The sequence below is a fragment of the Oryctolagus cuniculus genome, chromosome 7, assembly GCF_964237555.1.
Source record: "Oryctolagus cuniculus chromosome 7, mOryCun1.1, whole genome shotgun sequence".
Lineage (NCBI taxonomy): Eukaryota > Metazoa > Chordata > Mammalia > Lagomorpha > Leporidae > Oryctolagus > Oryctolagus cuniculus.
The window spans coordinates 45,160,540-45,183,803 of record NC_091438.1 but is presented as its reverse complement, the minus strand read 5'-3'; the positions used below and the strand labels follow the sequence as shown (position 1 = coordinate 45,183,803).

Here is a 23,264-nt window from a genome sequence, read left to right as displayed (position 1 = left end):
GATGCCATCCCATGGGAGGAGAAGCGCCGCCTTCTGAAACTCTGGCATGCTGGCACAGCTGAGGACTGCCCTGCTCAGCCGCCTTCTGCATAATAGCAGAACACCCTCAGCAAGGCCACCTTTGGCGGTCGGGAATCATCACAGGTACATTTCAGGCTAAAGAGTGGAGGAGTTCCTTCTACATTCGTGGTAGGTTTAAAGAGGAGACAGAAGTATTGCTGGGAGACCGGAGAACTGTCACGTTTCCATGGCCCTGAAGAATTCTGAAGCTGCTACTTGCTCTTGGGTGGGCACTTCTGCTGGCTTGGTGGGGGAGTTTGCACGGGAGGGCACTTCTGCTGGCTTGGTGGGGGAGTTTGCACGGGAGGGCATTTAGGCTGGCTTGGTGGGGGAGGCTGCACGGGAGGGCATTTAGGCTGGCTTGGTGGAGGAGTTTGCACGGGAGGGCACTTTTGCTGGGACTTTGGAGGTGGGCACACAGGAGGAGGCTGGCAGGGCTGCTTGCACTGCTGCTGTTGGTAAGACATCTTTCTGGAGTCTCAGAGTCTGAAAAACAAATATGACAATTTTCACAAAAGGGACTCCTACAGTGGAAGAAGCCAAAGCCTTATATAATACAATGGGGTATTATTTCTCCAAACACCAAAAATGTATTTTACTCCCTTAACTTCCTATTTATCATACTTCTTCCTTCCACTTTAGAAAATCATTTCATCAGAACTGGCGCTGTAGCATAGTGCCACCTGTGATGCTAGCATACCATATAGGCACTGGTTTGTATCCTGGCTGCTCCTCTTCCAATCCAGCTCTCTGTTATGGCCTCGAAAGCAATGGAAGATGGCCAAAGTGCTTGGGCCCCTGCACCCATGTGGGAGACCCAGAAGAAGCTCCTGATTCCTGGTTTCAGATCAGTTCAGCTCCTGCCATTGCAGCCATTTGGAGAATGAACCAGTGGATGGAAGAACTCACTCTCTCTCTCTCTCTCTCTATCCCCCCCCCGTCTTAAATCTACCTCTCAAATAAATAAATAAATAAATAAGAATCTTTTTAAAAAAAGAAAATTGATCCATCAACCTAAGGAAACTGTAATTTTTCATAGTATTTTCCAAGAAAAATACCTCTGTTATAAAAATTATTTGCATGAAAATAATATCTTCATGAAAGGTAGCCACAAATTCAAAGATCCTGAATAATCTCACAAGCAACTCCTATCATGGTCATGTCTCATGAAGAACTTGCAGCCAAGGAGTAGAGTTCAGGAATAGTCAAGGACCTCACATCTGCTAATACATAGATGAAATTTTTTAAAGATTTTATTTATTTTTTGAAAGTCAGAGAGAGTGACAGAGAGAGAGGGAGAGACAGAAAGAGATCTTCCATCTGTAGGTTCACTCCCCACATGGCCTAATGGCCAATATTGGGGCCAGACCAAAGCCAGGGGCCAGGAGCTTCCTCCAGGTCTCCCATGAGGGCAGTAGGGGCCCAAGCACTTGGGCCATCCTCCACTGCTTTTTCTAGAAAATTAACATGGAGCTGGACCAGAAGTAGAGCAGCCAGGACATGAACCTGTGCCCATATGGGAAGCTGTCATTGCAAGTGGCGACTTTTACACACTATGCCACAATGCTGGCCCCTATAAAGTTAATTTTAAGAGGCATCAAAAAGCTATGAAAATGAAAATAATTGGCTCTGTACTCTTCTTCAAATCAAAGTTTTCCTGTTAAATTCTTTGTCCACCTGGAAATCATACTTTCTGCCAAAAATCAAGTTAGAACGGTGGATCATTGTGTCCCAATTGTTTCCATTACCCAAGCACATTCAAGCCCAGGACCGTAACTTTGGACCCATCAAACGTGCTGCCCTCTGGTTAAATTCAACATTTTGAAGCATGAATAAAAGAGATGAACTGAGGAAATCAGACTCACCAGGTTGTCCAAAGAGCACTGGTACTCTGGTAGGAGTTTGGTAGACGTGCAGCAGAAGGCCTTTTTATAGAGCTGACTGCCCCACCCAGGGAGAACTGGATGTGCTTAGCACTGGGCTGGTCCACCAAGTTCCTAACCAAAATGCAAATCTATTCATAACTGGCTTGACGGGGACTGTAAGAATGGGAAATATCCTGATCCAGGATCTCCTCACCGGGTGAAGGGCTCCTGACTCAGAAGCCCTGCCTCGGCCCTCAGTTTCAATAACTCACTGCCGTGGGAATACGTGGGGGAATTCTCTAACTAATGGTCAAGGTTTTCTCTCGTGGATGGGGAGAATGACCCTTCCTATCTTACTTTTATCCTGAACCTACACTATAGTTGATTGCCATGTTATTGCACATAAACCCATCCCCACCTCCACTTTTCTAATAAAAATTTCCCATGTACTAGAAGGAAGGAGAGAGCTCAAAAGTACCTGACATCTGGGCCAAGGTCCATCTTTGATAAGCCATGTGACTACAGAAAGATCATATCTCCCCCCAGGTTTGTGTCTTCCCCTAGGACCAAGGGAGTGTGATACCTGTCACTCATGGTGGTGGAGGAATGAATTGGGCCACTTCTCGGCCCCATTCAAGACTGGAAACCTTTCTTCCTCCATCTCTTTCTTTTTCTTTCTTCCTTCCTTTCATCTTTCCTCCCCATAGAACCCCAGATTTAATCTATATTCCTGCCTCTTCCAATCCCACTTTTCTGCCCCATTCATAGATGTGTGTTTCTCCCAGAACACATTTCAGAGTGGAATCCAGCTTCCTCAGTGCTTTTCCTTCTTGTTCCCTTTGGGGATTTCACTCACAAAAAGAAATTATTCTTAATCATCACATTAGGACAATAGAGAAACATGAACAAAAGTCAAGTATTCATTCAAGATCTATTTCTTGAGCCATGCCTACGTGGTTCCCTAAGAGACTCACCAAACACATGTAAGCAATTAGAATTAGGTTTGGGGAGGGGAGAGAGAGCACTGAAAGTCTGAAATCTGGGGAAAATATGAACCTAGGCTGTCCTACATTTACATATGCTGGCTTCCTTCCACGCTCTTTCCAAATAGATTTTAGGCGTTAGTCTTTGTGAGACATTTAAAAAAAATTGTTTGCCCATGGCTTCTCCCTAAGCACCCCCAGTCCTTCTATCTGCTGCCTTATCCTCACTTCCCACATGTACCTCTTCTTTTTCCAATGAGGTACCTATCAGATTCTCAAAATGTTTGCTACCAATGTGTTTAGGAGTGAATTCCTTCAAATCTTTTTACACTCTTCCTGCAATTTGTAGAGATGACCAAATGTTGTTTACTAAACATTTAAAGTGATGAGTGATGTTGCCAGGGGCACATTGCCCTGCCCTAATACTGAGTAAGCTTTCTAAGAAGTGGTTTATAACTGGGGAAAGAGAAATAAGAGAACAAGGAAGAAGAAGAAGAAGAGACTCAGAATCTTTGAAGCACTCACCAACTAAGCTCCAAAGGGCAACAGGAATGCTGGATAAACCCAGCATCACATCCCTCCGGTAAGCAGACTAGGTTCCCAGAAAAGGCATTGCTTTTGTCAGCAAGAATGGGCTTTTAAGCAGGATCACCACTGACCATGACACTGCAGGCAGTGTCATCATTTCAGCACCCTGAGGCCAGGGGTTTACAAATAGTATCATCATTGTATGGTTTACATAGACTACTACACAAGCCAAATACTCACAGGGCAAAGTTAGTGGATGCTGCTTAGTGGATCATTTACTGCTCCCCATAGCCTGATGTCATATCTAAAACACCAGTCCTTAGAGAAATGTCTGACTTCTGCCTCCAAAGTTTGAGAATTTGTTGTCCAAATGGGGTGACGGTATCAGATACACAGTTTTGGTTGCACCTCAAGACAATTCCTTTGAGAACACTCCGCTCAACAAGTTCGCTTATCACAGCAGTGCAGGCACCCAGGTTGTCATGGCTCTGGTGCTCCCTGAGTTTCAGGTAAGAGTCGCTTCACAGGTTGAGGCGGTAAACTTGAACAGAGTTCCCCAGAAAACAGCCACGTGAAGAACTGACACGAGATGCAGTGTTACACCGCAACCAAACTTCCCCAAATCTCAACATCTAAGACATGAGACGTGCAGCGCAGCATCCTACATACACACACACACGGTCCTACCTACCCACCTGCCTATCTGTCTATCATCTGTCTACTTAGCTATCCTCTATCTACATATGTAAAGAGCTTAGCTATTTTGTCTTGAAGTCTCAAACAGCCCTGGGTTCAATCTTACTACTACTACTCCCTAATTTTCTAAGGGTTTTACTATAAGTCATTGCAATATGAACAACATACAGGAAAGACCAAAAACATTTTAATGTGTCTGATTCTTGATTCATCATTTTATCTTACATTCACCACTATTTTAAACACCATTACACACCAAAAAAAATTCCTACAATAAAATGTAGAATAAATACAGTTAAGGAAACAGGAATTCTGGTAATACATTCCTGGCGTTCTCAGAGAGACAGCAACTGCAAGCCCCCTTAGATTTCTGCCCTCTGTTTTCATTCCTACCTAGAAGGCTCCTGCTCCACTTTCTGGCCACAAAAACCACCAGACTCAAACCAGCACAGGTGCCCATAACGGCTGCTGGCTTTGCAGATAGCAGCTTAACATGCTGCACCACATGCTCGCCCCCAACAACAAAAATTTTTATATGGGCAAAGCAGCTAAATAGACATTTCTACAAAGGAGATACACAAATGGCCAAAAGACACATGAAAAAAATGTTCAGGATCACTAATGATCAGAGAAATACAAATTAAACCCCAATGATATACCATGTCATAGTCAACAGGATAGCTATTATTTCAAATAAAGTAAAATAACTACTAGTGATATTTTGAAAAAGCTGTGCATTGCTTGTGAGCCTGTATAACGGTACAGCCACTGCAGAACATGACTTGGTGATTCCTAGAAAATTAACCTGAAATACTGTACAATCCAGCAGTCATCCTTTCAGATATACATATGCCCAAAAGAAATGAAAGTAGCCATTCAAGCACATATTTCTCCATCAATATTAATAGCAGCTTTAATCATAATAGCCAAGGATGGAAACTACACAAATGGCTGTCAACGGATGAGTAGATCAATAAAATATGTCACATTCATATCCTGAAATATTCTTCAGCAATAAAGTGAAATGAAATTCTGATGCATGTTACAACATGGATGAACCTTGTTTCCCATGAAGCAAGTCAGACACAAAAGGATAAATACTGGAGTATTCCACTTATGTGAGGTATTTGGAATTGCTACATTCACATATGCTGTAAGTAGGGATTGCAAGTGGTTGGGAGGAGTAAGGAATGGGAGTTTTTTTTTTTTAAGATTTGTTTATTTGTTTGAAAGTCAGAGTTACATACACAGAGAGAGAGAGAGAGAGAGAGAGAGAAAATGAGAGAGAGAGAGGTCTTCCACCTGCTGGTTCACTCCCTAGTTGGCCACAATGGCCTGAGCTGGGCATATCCGAAGAAAGGAGCCAGGAGCTTCTTCTGTGTCTCCCACAGGGGTGTAGGGATCCAAGCACTTTGGCCATCTTCCACTGCTTTCCCAGGTGCATTAGCAGGGAGCTGGATCAGAAGTGGTAAAACCAGGACTCAAACCAGCTCCCATATGGGATGCCAGAGATGGACCTAATAGAGTTCTTTTTAAACTAAGCTTCTTGTTGAGTGAATTTTTGTGTAAGGTGAAAGGTAGGTGTCTTGCTTCATGATTCTGCACGTGGAAATCCAATTTTCCCAGCACCATTTATTGAATAGACTGTCCTTACTCCAGGGATTGGTTTTGGATCCTTGATCAAATATGAGTTGGCTGTAGATGTTTGGATTGATTTCTGGTGTTTCTTTTCTGTTCCATTGGTCTATCCATCTGTTTCTGTACCAGTACCATGCTGTTTTGATAACAACTGCCCTGTAGTATGTCCTGAAATCTGGTATTGTGATGCCTCCAGCTTTGTTTTTGTTGTACAAGATTGCTTTAGCTATTCGAGGTCTCCTGTGTCTCCATATAAATTTCAGCATCATTTTTTCCAGATCTGAGAAGAAGGTCTTCAGTATCTTGATTGGTATTGCATTGAATCTATAAAATGCTTTTGGGAGAATGGACATTTTGATGATATTGATTCTTCCAATCCATGAGCACGGAAGATTTTTCCATTTCTTGGTATCCTCTTCTATTTCTTTCTTTAAGGTTTTGTAATTTTCATCGTAGAGATCTTTAGCATCCTTGGTTAAGTTTATTCCAAGGTATTTGATTGTTTTTGTAGCTATTGTGAATGGGATTGATCTTAGTAGTTCTTCCTCAGCCATGGCATTGCCTGTGTATACAAAGGCTGTTGATTTTTGTGCATTGATTTTATATCCTGCAACTTTGCCAAACTCTTCTATGAGTTCCAATAGTCTCTTGGTAGAGTTCTTTGGGTCTCCTAAATAAAGAATCATATCATTGCAAAGAGGGACAGTTTGAGTTCTTCCTTCCCAATTTGTATCCCTTTAATTTATTTTTCTTGCCTAATAGCTCTGGCTAGAACTTCCAGAACTATATTGAATAGCAGTGGTGAGAGCGGGCATCCCTGTCTGGTACCAGATCTCAGTGGAAATGCTTCCAACTGTTCCCCATTCAATAGGATGTTGGCCGTGGGTTTTTCATAAATTGCTTTGATTGTATTGAGGAATGTTCCTTCCATACCCAGTTTGCTTAGAGTTTTCATCATGAAAGGGTGTTGTATTTTATCAAATGCTTTCTCTGTGTCTATTGAGATAATCATATGGTTTTTCTTCTGCAGGCTGTTAATGTGGTGTATCACATTGATTGTTTTGCTCACATTAAACCATCCCTGCATACCAGGGATAAATGCCACTTGGTCTGGGTGGATGATCTTTCTGATGTGTTGTTGCATTCTATTGGCAAGAATTTTATTGAGGATTTTTGCATCTATGTTCATCAGGGTTATTGGTCTGTAATTCTCTTTCAATGCTGCATCTTTTTCCGGCTTAGGAATTAAGGTGATGCTGGCTTCATAGAAAGAATTTGGGAGGACTCCCTCTTTTTCGATTGTTCTGAATAGTTTGAGAAGAAAATGAATCTTGATGTGAATGGAAGGGGAGAGGGAGTGGATAAGGGGAGGGTTGCGTGTGGGAGGGACGTTATGGGGGGAAGCCATTGTAATCCATAAGCTGTACTTTGGAAATTTATAATCATTAAATAAAAGTTAAAAAAAATAAAAAAAAAAAACTAAGCTTCTTCTGAGGCTCCCACGTGGGCGCAGGGGCCCAAGCACTTGGGCCATCTTCTGCTTCCCAGCCCATAGCAGAGAGCTGGATAGGAGGTAGAGCAGCCAGGACTCAAACCGGTGCACACATGGGATGCTGGCATGGCAGGTGGCAGCTTTACTCACTACGCCATAGTGCTGGCCATGGGACATTTTATTAAATGGATGGAGTTTATGCCTGGGGTGATGAAAAACTTCTAGAAATGGATACTGGCCCAAGTGGAGAACGAGATAAAATATTAAAATACATATTCATCACCACAACTATACAACAAAAACACTGTTCCTTTGCTATTTCTGAAAGCAGTATTTTTTTTTTCATTTTTTACTTTTTAATGGGAGGAATAATGAAGAGGGAGAGATGGAAAAAGAGAGGGACAGAGAAAGGGAGGAAGGGGGAGGAGAGGGAAGCAGGGAGGAATGAGGAAGAGAGAGAGAAACAGAATTTGCATTGGTCTACAAAACTTGTCCTTTATTCCCAATGCTGAAAGGAAGTTACATTCCTAAGGGAGGGAAATCCCCAGGCATGTGCCAGACAAAAGACACGCAGTAGGGTTTGGTAAGGAAGCTTGGGACCTGGGAGCAGTATAACCACTTCAGAAAGGAAGTCATTGTGTGTCACAGAGCAGAGCAGAAGTGAAGATTAGCAGAGACACCAAAAAGGCGTGGTAGTAGGATTCAGAACCTGTGGGCTGTGATGATGTGTTTGCTCTTGTTTCAAGCTCTGAAAGTCTGTGGAAACTGCCCATAAGCCTTGGGTGGGCTTTTCTTCCAGTAGGGTGAGGGCTGCTGCAAAACAGGACTTTTCCACTGGCACTATTCTGGTGGGCATTTGGAGGTGAGCATGGTTTACATGGGTGGGAACACAGGAGGTGGCTTGCAGAACTGCACTGCCTTGGGAGAAGATGCGGAATCCAGATCGTCATAACAAAAATGTTAAGAAGTCACAGCAGATGCTTGGAAAGCAAAGGGATAATTACACAGCTCATTAGATGCGTATGGCCTCTGCGTACAGGAGAGTCTCACTGCAGTCATACTTGATTTAGGACCATTGCCTCTTCTGCAGCTGATGAAGTCTTTCTTGCAGAGCTGCCGTTGAATGAATATGAGAAAAGGAGTGAGGAAGAGAGACAAGAACAGGTCCTGTGTTACCTGGCATGCAGGAAGATTCCATATTTTTTTTTTATTTGACAGGTAGAGTTATAGACAGTGAGAAAGAGAGAGAAAGGTCTTCCTTCCATTGGTTCACTCCCCCAAATGGCCGCTATGGCAGGCACTGCGCCAATCCGAAGACAGGAGCCAGGTGCTTCCTCCTGGTCTCCCATGTGGATGCTGGAGCCCAAGCCCCTGGGCAATCCTCCACTGCCTTCCTGGGCCACAGTAGAGAGCTGGACTGGAAGAGGAGCAACTGGGACTAGAACCCGGAGACCATATGGGATGTGGGCCTGGAGGCTCAGGTGGAGGATTAACCAAACGAGCCACGGTGCCAGCCCCAGGAAGATTCCATGTTTTAGAATTCGCACCTTGGCCGGCGCTGCAGCTCAATAGGCTAATCCTCTGCCTGTGGCGCTAGACCCCAAGTTCTAGTCACGGTCTAAATAAGATCGAAGTCAGCGAACTCAAGAGGCTTCGATAGCCTTGGCAACTCATGACTAGAGCCTAGGGAGATTACTGATGCCATAAACAAGAGTGTCAAATTGTTAAGTCAACAACAGGAGTCACTGTGTACTTACTTCTCATGTAGGATCTGTCCTTAATGTGTTGTCCAATGTGAAGTAATGCTATAACTAGTACTGAAACAGTATTTTACACTTTGTGTTTCTGTGTGGGTGTAAACTGATGAAATCTTTACTTCATATATACTAAATCGATCTTCTGTATATAAGATAATTGAAAATGAATCTTGATGTGAATGGAATGGGAGAGGGAGCAGGAGATGGGAGGGGTGCGAGTGGAAGGGAAATTATGGGGGGGGGGGAGCCATTGTAATCCATAAACTGCACTTTGGAAATTTATATTCACTAAATAAAAGTTAAAAAAAAGAAAAAAATATAAAAAAATAAAGTTAAAAAAAAAAAAACAAAGAAATATCTGCATGTATTAGTATTGCTGCAAATGTAGCTTTGCCAAACTTTGTTTCACATCTTTGTCAAACCAATGGCTAACAAAGTTGTACTATTATAGTTTAATCACCTGTGGTTATTTTAAAACTTACCATATATGTGTGAAATTGACATCTCTCATTTGATTAATGTTTATAGCTCTTGCCTATTCCTACTGAACTGTGATCTTTTTACTTTTTTTTGTTGAACTCTTCATTTGGGGATCATTAAGCCTCTGAATATAATGTATATTTAAAATGTGTTAGCTCAAAAGTTAAAAAAGGAAGAAACAAAGGAAGAAAAAAGGGAGGGTAAAGGAGGGAGAGAAGAGAAATATTATATTCTTAGAATTGTACCCATGAACTACATTGAATTTATTCTCTTTGAATTAATATCATCAACATAAGAATTGTATGGTAGTAATTATATATTTGATGTGATCCTGAGGATCTAATGTATTGATAATTCCTTAAAAATGGAAAATAAATTTAAAAGAAATTTGAAGAGGAAAAATATAAATAAGTAAATAGAAAATACCATTCCAGGGGCCAGCACAATGGCGCAGCGGGTTAACGCCCTGGCCTGAAGTGCTGGCATCCCATATGGGCGCCGGTTTGAGTCCCAGCTGTTCCATTTCCAGTTCTCTGCTATAGCCTGGGAAAGCAGTAGAAGATGGCCCAAGTCCTTGGGCCCCTGCACCTGCATGGGAGACCCAGAGGAAGCTCCTTGCTCCTAGCTTCAGATCGGCACAGCTCCGGCCATTGCAGCCAACTGGGGAGTGAACCATTGGATGGAAGACTCTCTCTCTCTCTCTCTCTCTCTCTCTCTCTTTCTCCTCTCTCTATGTAACTCTGACTTTCAAATAATAAATAAAATAAATCTTAAAAAAAGTACCATTCCAGGGGCCAGCCTTGTGGCATAGTAAGCTAAGCCTTTGCCTCCGGCACTGGCATCTTATATGGGTTCCGGTTCAAGTTCCAGCTGATCCTCTTCTGATCCAGCTCTCTGCTATGGCCTGGGAAAGCAGTGGAAAATGGCCCAAGTTCTTTGGCTGATGAACCCGCATGGGAGACCTGGAAGAAGCTCCTGGCTCCTAATGTCAGATTGGCTCAGCGCTGGCTCTTGTGGCCAATTGGGGAGTGAACCAGCAAATGGAAGATCTTTTTCTCTCTGTCTCTTCCTCTCTCTTCTGTAACTCTGCCTCTCAAAGAAATAAATAACATCTTTAAATATATATATGTGTGTGTGTGTGTGCGTGTGTGTGCATATATATATATGGCCGGCACCGTGGTGTAGTAGGTTAATCCTCCGCCTGCAGCGCCGGCATCCCATATGGGTGCCGGTTTAAGTCCTGGCAGCTCCTCTTCCAATCTAGCTCTCTGCTATGGCTTGGGAAAGCAGTGGAAGATTGCAAAGGTACTTGGGCCCCTGCACCCATGTGGGAGACCCGGAAGAAGCTCCTGGCTCCTGGCTTCAGATCAGCGCAGCTCTGGCCATTGCGGCCATTTGGGTAGTGAACCAACAGAAGGAAGACCTTTCTCTCTATCTCTCCCTCTCACTGTCTGTAACTCCACCTGTCAAATAAATTTAAAAAATCTTTAAATAAATAAATATATATAAGAAAATTTCAGTCTACCCACTTAACCTTGCATTCTTTTTTTTTCACTCACTTCCCCTTTGAATTACCCTGACACACGTGGCTGCACATGTTGACACAGAGGCACACTCATTGCATGTTTCTGTACACAGTCACATGATCACTCTCAAAAACTCCACCCTCATTAGTTCCAGCAGTGCTACCTGGTGCTGGGCAGCCCCCATGTAAAGGGAAGAGAGAAAGCCACACCGTGCCTCCCCTTGGAGAAGTTGCAGTTTTCCCCAGGGATTATGATGTGCATGCACTTTTCATGCAAACATCTACATATCCTGCACTCTTTCCTTCCCTCCGCCCTCTTCTTTCTCTCACTCCCCTAGAACAACACATAGAAAGATAATTTCCAGTGATTTTAAACAAGAGGTGACTTTTAGGCAGGTATCAGGAGTACATGAGCCCCGTGTGTGGACAATTAGATGCCAAGCTGAGAAAGAACGGTCATTAACTCACAAAATCTCAGCGGGGAAGGAAACAAAAAGAGCACTTAGGGTAGCGGTCAAAATTTTCAAATAAAGAAACCAGTGATCAAAAACTAATGAAGGTAACCCAGAAATTGTATTTCTGCAAATTTCTAGATCCCCAGATTTCCAGTTGCATCCTTTTTCTGTGTCCAGGTGTTCTCGATTTCAGGGGTGACTATGAAAGAATAGATAGAAGAGGGTGGCTTGCTGGTCTGGGTTGAGTAGTCCTGAAATACTGAAGAACTGTCTACAGCAGCAGAGAGCACAACTTCAAAGTTCAGAAACACTCCACTGGTCACTGGGAAAAAGCACCATTTCCTGATAGGCTGTATGGGCCACTGTATCAACAGGTGGAAGCTGCAGCCACATGTTGCACAACACTCCAAATAGGTTCGCCCAAAGCTTGGAGATCTTTGAAAAAGTAGGACAAAAATTGTTAAAGAATCACTGCAAGGAGATGAGTAGCTCTCTTGGGCGGGGGAAGGCAGCGCCACATGGATCTGTTAGGTCTGCATGCGTGGGGTTGACTTCTCATCACTGTTGCCTTCAATGGAAGAGTCTAGAGACTGCTCGAGGGCCGATCACAATCACATATGCTGATTCTGGATGGGGAAATGGGCTCTTGGACGCACAGTCCTTTTCTTTGCTCTGTTTTGTTGTAATTTATTTTATTTTATATGGAAGTCAGAGTAAAGACAGAGATAGAGATCTTCTCTCTGCTGGTTCACTCCCCAGATGGCTGCAATGGCCTGGACTGGGCCAAGCCAAAGCCAGGAGCCTGGAGCTTCTTCTAGTGTCCCTCATGAGTGGGAGAGGCCCAAGCACTTGGGTCATCTTTGGTCACATTTCCCAGACCATTGTCAGGGAGCTGGATTGGAAGTAGAGCAGCCAAGACAAGAAGAGATGCCCATATGGGATGTTGGCATTGCTGGTAGCAGCTTTACCTGCTGTGCCACAACGCCAGCTCCTATGCAGTTTTTATGAATGTAAAGTACCACATTTTTGTTGCATCTTTGTTTGGGACTGATTTTTTTATTTTTTATGCTTAAAAATACATATAACAAAAACTTGCCAGTTAATCATTTAAAAATCTGCAATTCTGTAGCATTAATTTCATCTACAATGTAGTACTCCTCTATAAAAATGTATGCATGCGTGGGGGTTTGGGGAAGCTAAAACTGGCACTAAGACTACCAAAAATATTAGCCATGATTATTCCTGGCTGCTTTATATTGTTGCTCAGTTTAAAAGGAACACTATTGGGGCCAGCTCCAGCATCCCATATGGGAGTTGGTTTGAGTCTCGGCTCCTCCACTACCAATCCAGCTCCCTGATGATCCAGCTAATGCACCTGGGAAAGCAGTAGAAGATGAAGATGGCCCAAGTCTTTGGGCCCCTGCACCCGTGTGGGAGACCCGGAAGAAGTTCCTGGCTCCTGGATTCAGATTGGCTCAGCTTGGGCCCTTGTGGTCATTTGGGGAGTGAACCAGTGGATGGAAGACCTTTCTGCCTACCTCTCTCTGTAACTCAGTCTTCCTAGTAAATAAAAATATATTTAAAAAAATTTTGTTCCACATGATATATTATATGGTGCTATTTCATTTTTATAACTTCTACTGCAGTATCAGAAAATAAATCTCAGGCAAGATGTCGCTGAGCTGGAGGAAAAACATGTTCTTCTCATTGAAAATACTCCTTAGATTCCACCGAGATCACACATAGGCAGCCTAAGAATGGGGCTCACTCCTTCACTGGAATACCCCATGGCGTCTGTCCCCACACAGCTCGCTCCCAGCTCCTGGTCTCCTGTTAGGGGCCCTGGGACGCTCCATCACCCACTCACACTAAAAGCTCAAGGGCTTCGCATGTCACCCACTGCCTGACAGCTGATGCCCGTGAAGTGTTAAGTGAAGAGTCCCCTGCCTGCCTCAGCCTCTCCTTTGCCCTCGGCCTTTCTCCTCCTTGGTGACTTCAGAACCCCTCCCCTCCCCTCAGGAGAGGGCAGAGCCCTGCTTCTGTGTGAAGAACTTGGAGTCCAGTCCACGCAGTTTGACAAACTCAGGTCCACAGCCTTGTTGCTGACCTTATATGTGCAGACCACACACACACGCACACACACACACACATAGTGTTTCTCTTCACAGTTCTTCCATGTGTCCTACACCCATACATTTCCTCTTTCTTCTGGAGCTATGACCTCCATAATTCCTGAAAAAACCTACTTTTCTTTCTAGTTCAGATACAATCTGGTTATTAAGGGAATTTCCTATGCTTCCATATTTCTGCTAAAACATCTTATGGTAGATGTAGGCCAACCACTTTCCCTATTTATTCTTTGCTGGGTTTCAAGTTACATTTCTCAGTTCTATCTACCTTTTCTGTCTTTTCTTTCACACTTTGCCTTCAATCTCTTAGCCCATCCTCACCGCCTCACACACTTTCCAAGAAACCAGGAGCCCATCTGGAGAAGTGTCCAGATGGACTGCGGCTCATGCCAAACTGCCATGCAGGTCCCACACTGTGAACTCCTCAGACCCAACATTCCTGAATTCATAGATGACTCCCCTGGACTGTGGCAGCCACAAGGGCAGGACCTGTTTCTGTGCTGACCAGGGTTTCCCTGTAGACTCTGTGGCTGCCTGCAAAGTGGTCAGGGTCATTTACGTCTGCTGAGGTGTTGGGAGGTTTATTTTTCACCGCATGATTTGAGAAGTACATGTGCACTACACTCAGAACCAAATCACCATCTTTAGGAAAATCCTGAGCCTGATCCTCCCCCAGCCACCTCTCCCCACACCTCACCCACAGCACAGTCATAACTGCAAGCCATCTGCTCTCTCCTGTCTGCACCTGAAACATCCTTTGAAAGCAGTGTCCTGTGTCTCCCAGAAGACTAGGAGCAATCCAAGGATGGTTTAATCCCTCCCAGATCTAATCGGGATGTTCCCAAGATAGAGTCTGTCCATTTTCCATGAAAATTTAATGGAAGAAATGGGATCTAGGAATAGAATGCTCCACACCAGTTTCCTACAAAAAAATTACAATAAATGTCACAGAATTTTTAAAGCTGTGGGTCAAAAAAGATATAATTACTGTTGCTAATTTATATTTTGTGAAATACAAGTTCCAGTTTTTATTTTACATAAATATTTCTAGAAATCCATATAGTTTTATTCAGGATGAATTTTTTAAAGGAAGTTATAGAATTTTGTTATGGATCAGTCAATGACAATACTTTTACCAAGCCATTGAATCCATTACTTAAAAATGAAGGAGCAGGCATTGTTGCACAGTGTATTAAGTTCCTTCCTATGGCACTGGCATCCCATATGGGCACTGGTTCAAGAATCGGCCGCACTACTTCCAATCCAGTTCCCCACTAATGTGCCTGGGAAAGTAAACAAAGATGGCCCAAGTGCTTGGGCTCCTGTGCCCATGTGGGTGATCTAGAATTAGCTCCAGGTTCCTGGCATCAGCCTGGCACAGCCCTGGCTGTTGCAGCCACTTGAGGAGTGAACCACTGGGTGGAAGATCACTCTCTCTGTCTCTCCTCCTCTCTCTATACCTCTCTCTTTTAAATAAATAAAAAATAAATCTTAACTTAAAAAAAAATTAAGAGTCTATTTGCAAACTCTTAGAGCTACCATCTAGTCGCTAAACAATTTTCACTTATTTAACATCATTTACTACTTTCTAGTAATCGATGTTTGTATCACTAAAACGAAGAAATCAATAATAACCAAGTAAAAATTCACTATATATTATGTATTTTTGTCAGGGTAGATGATCTTCTGTGACAAAAATTCCCCAAATATTTGTGACAACACAATAGCATATTGTTTTTCACCTAAGCCATCATCCATTGTGGATTGCCAGGACCTCAGACTTCTGTTCCATGTCACTCCTTCTACTGCAGACAGGGAAGAAGTGGGGAGAAGGCACAATATCTCTTGCTGCCTTGGAGATGGAGGTGACAACCTACATTTCCAAGGATGTTACATTAGCTGGATGTAAGCCACATGACACCACCCAAAGTTACATGGTTGCATTGCCTGAAGGAGAAAAGAACTGGCTATATGCAAGGTCACATGGCTTGGTCACAGACCAGACTTGTCTATTTATTTTATTCTTTCTACACATAGACACAACCCCCTATTCCACAGAAGAGACTTAAGGTCCGGGGCAGTCCCTCATCCACTTTACAGTTCAGGGTCTCTGGGAGACACACCGTCTTCTTCACCCTGTCCTCTCCATGTGGTCTTCTTTGCCCGGCAAACTGAGAAAATAAAGGTCAGTCCTTTCTACCCCTGAGACAATCCAGTTTTCAAGGGGATGGGAACTAGATAACTCCAGTGAGGAGAAGGGGAGACAGAGATAGCCAGGATCCAATCCATAGGAACACTAAAAGCTACTGTGGTGACAAGACGAAGTCCAGCCTCCTATCGGGGATGATGGAAATTCAGTGACATGACTTGGCACTCTCTTGGCCTTTGGGGGTTGTTCCTTTCTTCTGAAGTGGGTTGTGTGTTCTGTTCCTGGGAAGTGCTATTTAGAGTGTTCTTCCAGCCTTTGCAGTCTGGGCTCAGGGTTTCTTCAGTAAAACAATTCCACCAGAAATCCTGAAGGCTTCTGATTTGCTCCCAGTCAACTCCCTTGACAGTAACTTGTTTCCCTGACCAAATTTTCGAGTCAAGCTCATTTCTTTGGTTCCTTGCCCCCATTTCTCTTTTCCTTAAACTTATTGCTATTGCCCAGTACTCTCCAAATCTATATGGCTAGGAAAGACTCCATTTTTAATTCCACCTTTGCCACTACGATTAGTCTTTAATAGGTCTTTCTTTCCCCGTGGTATTATCTCTTTATTTTGTGATTGAGAAATGGCCAAATTTTCATCCTGAGTTTATCAATACTCTGTCAAAGGAACTTGGTAGTAACCAACACTCAACAAATCTCTGCATCTTTTCAGTTCCTTCTTTTTTTATGAGTTTACTGGGTAACTAGGCTGATTTTTAAGTAACAAGTAACAATTTTACCAACTACCTTAACGCAAAGTAATGTTTAGGAAGATAATGGGATAGTGCACCAGGAGACACTCTGATGCCCAGTAAGAAAGGCAGCTCTGAATTATAAACACAGATAAAGCCAATATTATCATTGCGTTTTAAAAATCTACAGTTCAGAGTCCAGCCCTGTGACATAGCGAGTAAAGCTACCACCACCAGCAGCGTTAGCATCCATATGGGCACCAATTTGAGTCCCGGCTGCTCCACTTCTGATCCAGCTCTCTGCTTATGGCCTAGAAAACCAGTGGAAGATGGTCCAAGTACTTGGGCTCCTGCACCCATGTGGGAGACCTGGAGGAAGCTCCTGGCTCTTGTCTTCAGATCAGTTCAGCACTGTCCATTCAGGTCATTTAGGGTGTGAATCAGTGGATGGAAGATTCTCTCTCTCTCTCTCTCTCTCTCTCTCTCTCCCGCCTTCCCTTCCTCCCTTCCTCTAACTCAGCCTTTCAAATAAATAAATAAAACTTTTTTTTATAAAACCACAGTGCAGGATACCAGGCCAGGTGGATCTTCCCATTGACTGAGACACCCAAGAAAGAGACTATAGTGACTTCTGGGCCAGAATTTTAGGGAAGGATACTACTGTAGGCTTCTATTGGACTCTGTGTAGCCAAAGCCACACGCCAGGTATCAGAGCAGTAAAGAGTATATTAGGGTAATTTTTTCCCAATATTCAGTTACTTTCATGCTAGAATGCCTAGTTTTAGAAGAATCCCATACACCTTTACTGTAATATTTATCATAGCTTTGCTTCAAAAAGGCATATTTCCAGGATTATAATGATATATCTACCAAATTAGAGTCACTCGGTGGTGTTGTCACACTTGAAGAGGTAAAGGGTGCTAACAGAGCAGCTCTATGGTGAATAAGCTTCCTGTTCTCAAAAGGTTCCCATCTGTGTCTTGATGCAGTCTCTTCTTGTAGAGCCCAAGGAATACGAAGAATATTGGAGCAGCTAAACAGACAACCTCCGCACACTTCCCTCGGAGCTGATCTTCAGCCTGAAGAGCTCACCAGGGTCTGTGTAAAAAGAAAGATTCATCAGGTCCTAAATACGATTGATCACACAGAGTAAAAGCAGAGGGCAGAGATGTTCTCCTTTAACCCTGCCCCTCTCCCTCTTACTCCTTCCACCTGGGCTGAACTGCCTCTGGGTCACCCAGGCAGAATCAGTCTTGGAGAATTTGCGTCAGGTAGTCTCTTGACCTCGAACTCTCTTCCTTCCCTACTCTCAATAGCTAACCATTCACTTCCTCGAAATGTGGTCAAACACTATTTCTTCAAGGCGGACCCACAACCACCACCCATACCTCTTTGGTCCTCCCAAACGCTCACAATACTCTTCCTTTAACACATCATTTACATAGTCACCCAGTCTATTTACGATTTACTCCTACTATCCCCTGTGCATAGGAGCTCCACAATGTAAGATTTCCTTGTTTTTATTTTCTAAGCGCTTCAAGTGTCTGGAACACTGCCTGAAACATTGTAGATCCTCGATATCAGATATTGGCCGCATGAATTGGAAACCTTTCTTCTTCCTAGAGCTGCAGACTCCTTGAAATTTTCCACCATCGTCACCAGCAATGACTGCAACGCTAAGCAGAGTTTCCAGTGCTGGGCACGTTTCTCCGGGTGGGGAGGTCCTGGGACAGGTCACCACCTGAGGCTTACCGGGTTGTCATCTCAGATGACGTGTATTCACCTTGAGAAATAACCAATCCTGCTCACTCAGGATATTCCACTTCTCTTCAAATGGGGCTACAACCTCCCACCGGGATGATCCTAAATTCTTGAGAATGATGTCTATTTTGGAATAGACTGTGTTTCTAAACCTGAAAAATCAAGAGTGTTTGGCACTTTTATGCTTTTCCTTATGTGGTGGAAAGAAGTTGTAGCTATTGTGCACTATGTGTTTTAGTAGCTAGAAATGCTTTGGAGAAGAAAGTGAAGAAGTTGTTATTAAAATAAAAAATAATGGAACATTCTAGTAGGACTCTTGCAGGTTGATTCCAAATAAGCAATAAATAAATGTGGCCACTTTCCCTAAGATGCACTTGCTTCATTACCAGAGCCAGCCTCTTTAGTTATGATTCACTTCATAGTAGACAAGGGAAAGAAAAAAAAAGCTATCAAAATTTCAAAAATCTGGTCTAATTCCTTCATTTTTAAAAAGGAACTTATTGGGGCTGGCGCTGTGGCTCAGCAGGTTAATGCCCTGGCCTGAAGCACTCGCATCCCATATGGGCGCCGGTTCTAGTCCTGGCTGCTCCTCTTCTGATCCAGCTCTCTGCTGTGGCCTGGGAAAGCAGTGGAGGATGGCCCAAGTCCTTGGGCCCCTGCACCCATGTGGGAGACCTGGAGGAGGCTCCTGGCTCCTGGCTTCAGATTGGCGCAGTTACGGCTAATTGGGGAGTGAACCATCAGATGGAAGACCTCTCTCTATCTCTGACTCTCCTTTGTCTATGTAACTCTGACTTTCAAATAAATAAATCTTTTTTAAAAAAAGGAACTGATTTTGTTTAATAGGAAAGGAGGGAGAGTGAGAGAGAGAGTGAGAAAGAGAGTGAGCTCCTATCCACTGGTTCACTCTTCAAAGGCTGACAATGACTTGGGCTGGGGAACTCAACCTAGGTCTCGCGTGTGGATGGCAGGGACACGTTCACTTGAACCATCATCTGCTGGACCTAGAGTCTGCACAGGCAGGAAGCTAGAATCAGGAGACAGAGCTAGGACTCAGCCCCAGGGACTCAGATGTAGGATGTGGACACTTTAACTGGCATCTGAACTGCTAAGACAAATGCCGGTCCCCCCTCCTTAATCTTTTTCCCTTAACTCATTTAAAATTTTTTTTTGCTGCGTAAAAACTGTGAATTTTATTTTCAATTATGTCATACAAAGAGAGATTCTTGATACTAAAATACAAATTTTAGTAAGGAAAAATGCAAAGTAAAGAGGAAGAAGAAGCAACCTAATGTCATAATGATGGTTTTAGAAGCCAAAAAATATCTTCACAGGTTGGGCAGGCACTCTCCCAGGGTATCAGATGTGTTTCTCTCTGAGCCTGAATGGAAGCCCTTCTGTGAACACACTCACCACTCCTAAGCACTACCTTCCCAGTCAGCTCCTGTAATCTTGCCTGCATCTCCAGGGAACGGTTCTTCCTAGATCCCGGAGACATGAACTTAAGGTGTCCAGCACCTTACACATTTCCACAAAACTCACCACCCTGCCACAAGTGCTTTCCCCAGGGCCCACCCACCACGAGTACCCTTAGGTGTCTGCTCAGCTCCCTTTGGAAGCCTCCTTTGTCTGGGTATAGCAGTGTCTTTCCCAAAGCTAGAACAACCTCAGAAGCTGTCAGGGTAAAAGCACCACACAGACCAATGCAGCCTCCCTCTTGCAGCACGCCATCAAATTCTGTTCCAGACCTGCTGCGGTGAGACAGCTCCTTCACAAGCCTCAGGTCCTGATCTTCCCAGGATGAGGCTCCCTGGTGAAGCCTTCTTTCCTGAACACACTGCCTTGCAGCATTCCAAGAGCAGGTGGACAAGGATCACCCCCATCACCCCAACCTTTCCTGAGTCTCAGGAGTTTGGTTGAAGTCTACCTCGTGCTGACCCATCTGAGTTTGTGTGCTCCGGGAAGGAATTTCTACCCTCTGGAGGACTGTGTTTCTACCTCTGCTTCCTGAATTTCATACCTCTTCTACGATGGTCTTCACCTGGCTTCTCCTAGGCTTTGAAGGGTAGCCTGTAGTCTCCAAACTCCAGACTTTGTAGCAGATTGTATATTGCAGGCAGCCCTAGGTGAGTGAGTTCAGTTTCATTTTAGCTTGAGCAGAAGAAACCTGAGGGAATTCGGGTTGTTTGGTCCCTGCTTTGGCTCCTTAAAAGGGACCCCCAGGAAAGGCAGGACTGTCAAGGCCACGTGGGGCAGAGGAGTGGCAGGGCTAGCAGATATCCCGGCAGCTGCAGAGCCTGGCTGTCCTCGTGTGTGTCTGTATCGTTCAGTTGCCCCTTCACTGATCCACATCCCACGCCCTTCTTTGTAGACGTGAGGTCTTCTTTGCACACATACCAAAAGGATCAGTTTAGCTTTTTCTACCCTCCCAGGCCTGGATACACTGAGTGAGTGATACATACAGAGACCACTCCTGCCCATCTGGTGCAATTCAGGACGCCACATCCACAGCCTCCCAGGATAACCAGAAACACCTGTTAGTGACCTCCACATCCCCTTCAAATAGTAGGCAGCACATAAGCCTTGCCTGTGCTATGCATTAGGATCCAGAAGAGAGGCCATTTTCCATCCGCATCAGCCCCAGGACTTCCTTCTCTCTTTCTGCTCACAGCATCCTCCACGTGAGTTCGGCGCCTGCGCACAAAGGCCTCTCGGCGGGATTAAGGTTCGGGTGACGTGATTGTCAGGCAGCGAGTGTCGGAACAATGTCAAGTGGAAAGTTTCATCACCAACGATGAGCCAACGAGCAGATGAGTGGTTGGGTGAATCATGGTTGCCATGTCTGACGCGGCAGCCTCCAAGTGTCCCATTTCCTGGAGGCAGGGCTTGTTCCCTGCATAAAAAGCCAGCTGGCTGGGGATGCCACAGCAGATCCTAGTGGCCACACAGCCTGCTCTTCTCTGAACACCAGGTGAGTCTCTCCACTAGGACTTCTTTCCTCTAGGTATTCGGTTTGTATTGAAATCCCCTGGGCATTTTTGGTGTCTTTTCCCCCATTATTGAAACTTGGTCTCAGACATGCAAACTATTATCCACCTCAGAGGTTCTAGGAATAGCTTTGTTTTACAAGCAACGATGATTGGGCTTGAAGGGACTGTGCACATAATCAGTCTGCCCGATCCATACTTGCAATGTCCACAACAGGACCTGGAGGAGTTAGCACCAGGATGAGGGGTGAAATCCAGGTCCACAGTACTTCTACTGGGATCTCCATTTCTTTTGTAGTCAGAATTTTATTGCAGAAAATTTTATTCCTTGAACAAAATTTTGTAAGAATTTACAAATTTGGCACTTTGGCAGCTAGAAAATAGTTTAGGCAACAGGAATATATTCCATGAACTTACTATTGATCACTAAGAGCTAAAACACAGCATAGTAATAGGTCCCTGGTGATCAGGGCACATGTGGTCTTAGCATCAGGAGGCGAGTGGGGAGAGGCTGGAAGGCTTGCTCTAGAAAATCCACCCAACGGTGCCCCATGGGATGTGTGTGAATAAGTGGTTGCTTGGAAGCTGCCACTGTGGTTGAGTGGACGGAAAGCACTGAGGCAGAGGGGTGTGTGAGCCAGGGCAGAGGTGGAACCGTGCAGCCTTCCTGGAGGTCAGAGTTGCCCTGTACACAGTACATCATTCTTTTTATCGGAAATGAGTGAATGGACTGAAGCTATTGTGACTTTTTCCCAAAGAACTTCGTGTTTCTGTGGGTTTCAGCAGTTTAAGTTCACACTCCTTGTTGTGCTGTGTTGCTAACTGGGTTTAAGATGTGCTGGAAGAGAGAGAGAGCATGGGAGACGCCTTGCTCAAGCAAAGCAGGACAGATCACTTTCAGATGTCTCCTCTCCAAAGGCTCAGGAGTCACTAATGTCAGGTGCAGCAGTTAGGATCCCAGTTGGGATTTATTTATTAATTAATTATTAATTAGAAAGAGATAGCAAAAGTATTCTTGTGGTGAAAGAGAAAGAACACCTGCTCAGTAAGAGACCTCTAGTGATGTTGAGCATCATTTCCTCCTCAATTGTTTCCATTGAAAATCAGCCTTTCTCTCCTTAGGACCAGCTGCCACGGAAACATGAGTTCTCAGCAGCAGAAGCAGCCCTGCACCCTACCCCCTCAGCTGCAGCAGCACCAGGTGAAGCAGCCTTGCCAGCCTCCACCCCAGGAACCCTGTGTCCCCAAAACCAAGGAGCCCTGCCAGCCCAAGGTGCCGGAGCCCTGCCACCCCAAAGTGCCTGAGCCCTGCCACACCAGAGTGCCTGAGCCATGCCAGCCCAAGGTGCCGGAGCCCTGCCACCCTAAGGTGCCAGAGCCGTGCCACCCAAAGGTGCCGGAGCCCTGCCACCCCAAGGTGCCTGAGCCCTGTCCAACCGTCACTCCAGCACCAGCTCAGCAGAAGATGAAGCAGAAGTAGCGTGATCCACAGTCACGCCCTCCAGGAGAGGAGCACCGCGTGCTGAGCAGCTTCTTCCCATTCTGCTCAGAGGTCCCGTTAGTGACCTGCAGTCACAGCCCCTCCTCAGTGGCACCCTAACCTCACGACCCGTGCAGCTTTCCTTCCCACCCACTGTAGGAAGTAGGAAGCCTCCAGGCAGGCTGACAGTGTTGGCTCCCAAGCCAGTTTCCAGCTGCTCAGAATTCATCTGAAGACCGATCTGTGGTGCAAACAACTGAATCGCGTTTGTTTTGCCTTCATTAAATTCACTTTTAATTCCACACCTGACTGTGTGTGCTGTTGTCTGACTCGGCTCTTTCATTCATTCTCCTCCTGAAGCAGGCACTCTACACACACAGAGGTTGGTGAAGAAGGGCTTTGTTCAGAAGGAGGTTGGTCCTGGCCATGGTCCTGGGAGGCTGCCCCACTAAGCAGTGCTGCACTGCTAAAGGGAAGTTCCTGCAATGTCAGCCTGAGGCTGTAGCTCTGGGCAGCCAGGGCTGCAGCAGGCTCTCTTCTTGCCATGC

General features: G+C 44.7%; 1 protein-coding gene across 1 annotated transcript; it reads left to right on the top strand.

Annotated features, from left to right (window-relative positions):
* Positions 1–22,327: 22,327 nt before the first annotated feature.
* On the top strand, positions 22,328–23,018 carry LOC100352933 (cornifin alpha). The gene has a single exon (XM_017345602.3). It carries the CDS (start codon positions 22,378–22,380, stop codon positions 22,714–22,716), a length of 339 nt encoding a protein of 112 aa, XP_017201091.2. The 5' UTR covers positions 22,328–22,377; the 3' UTR covers positions 22,717–23,018.
* Positions 23,019–23,264: the final 246 nt, after the last annotated feature.

What these genes read in the sequence shown, in the direction of transcription:
- LOC100352933 (XM_017345602.3), top strand. Translation starts at nt 22,378, where the DNA reads ATGAGTTCTCAGCAGCAGAAGCAGCCCTGCACCCTACCCCCTCAGCTG.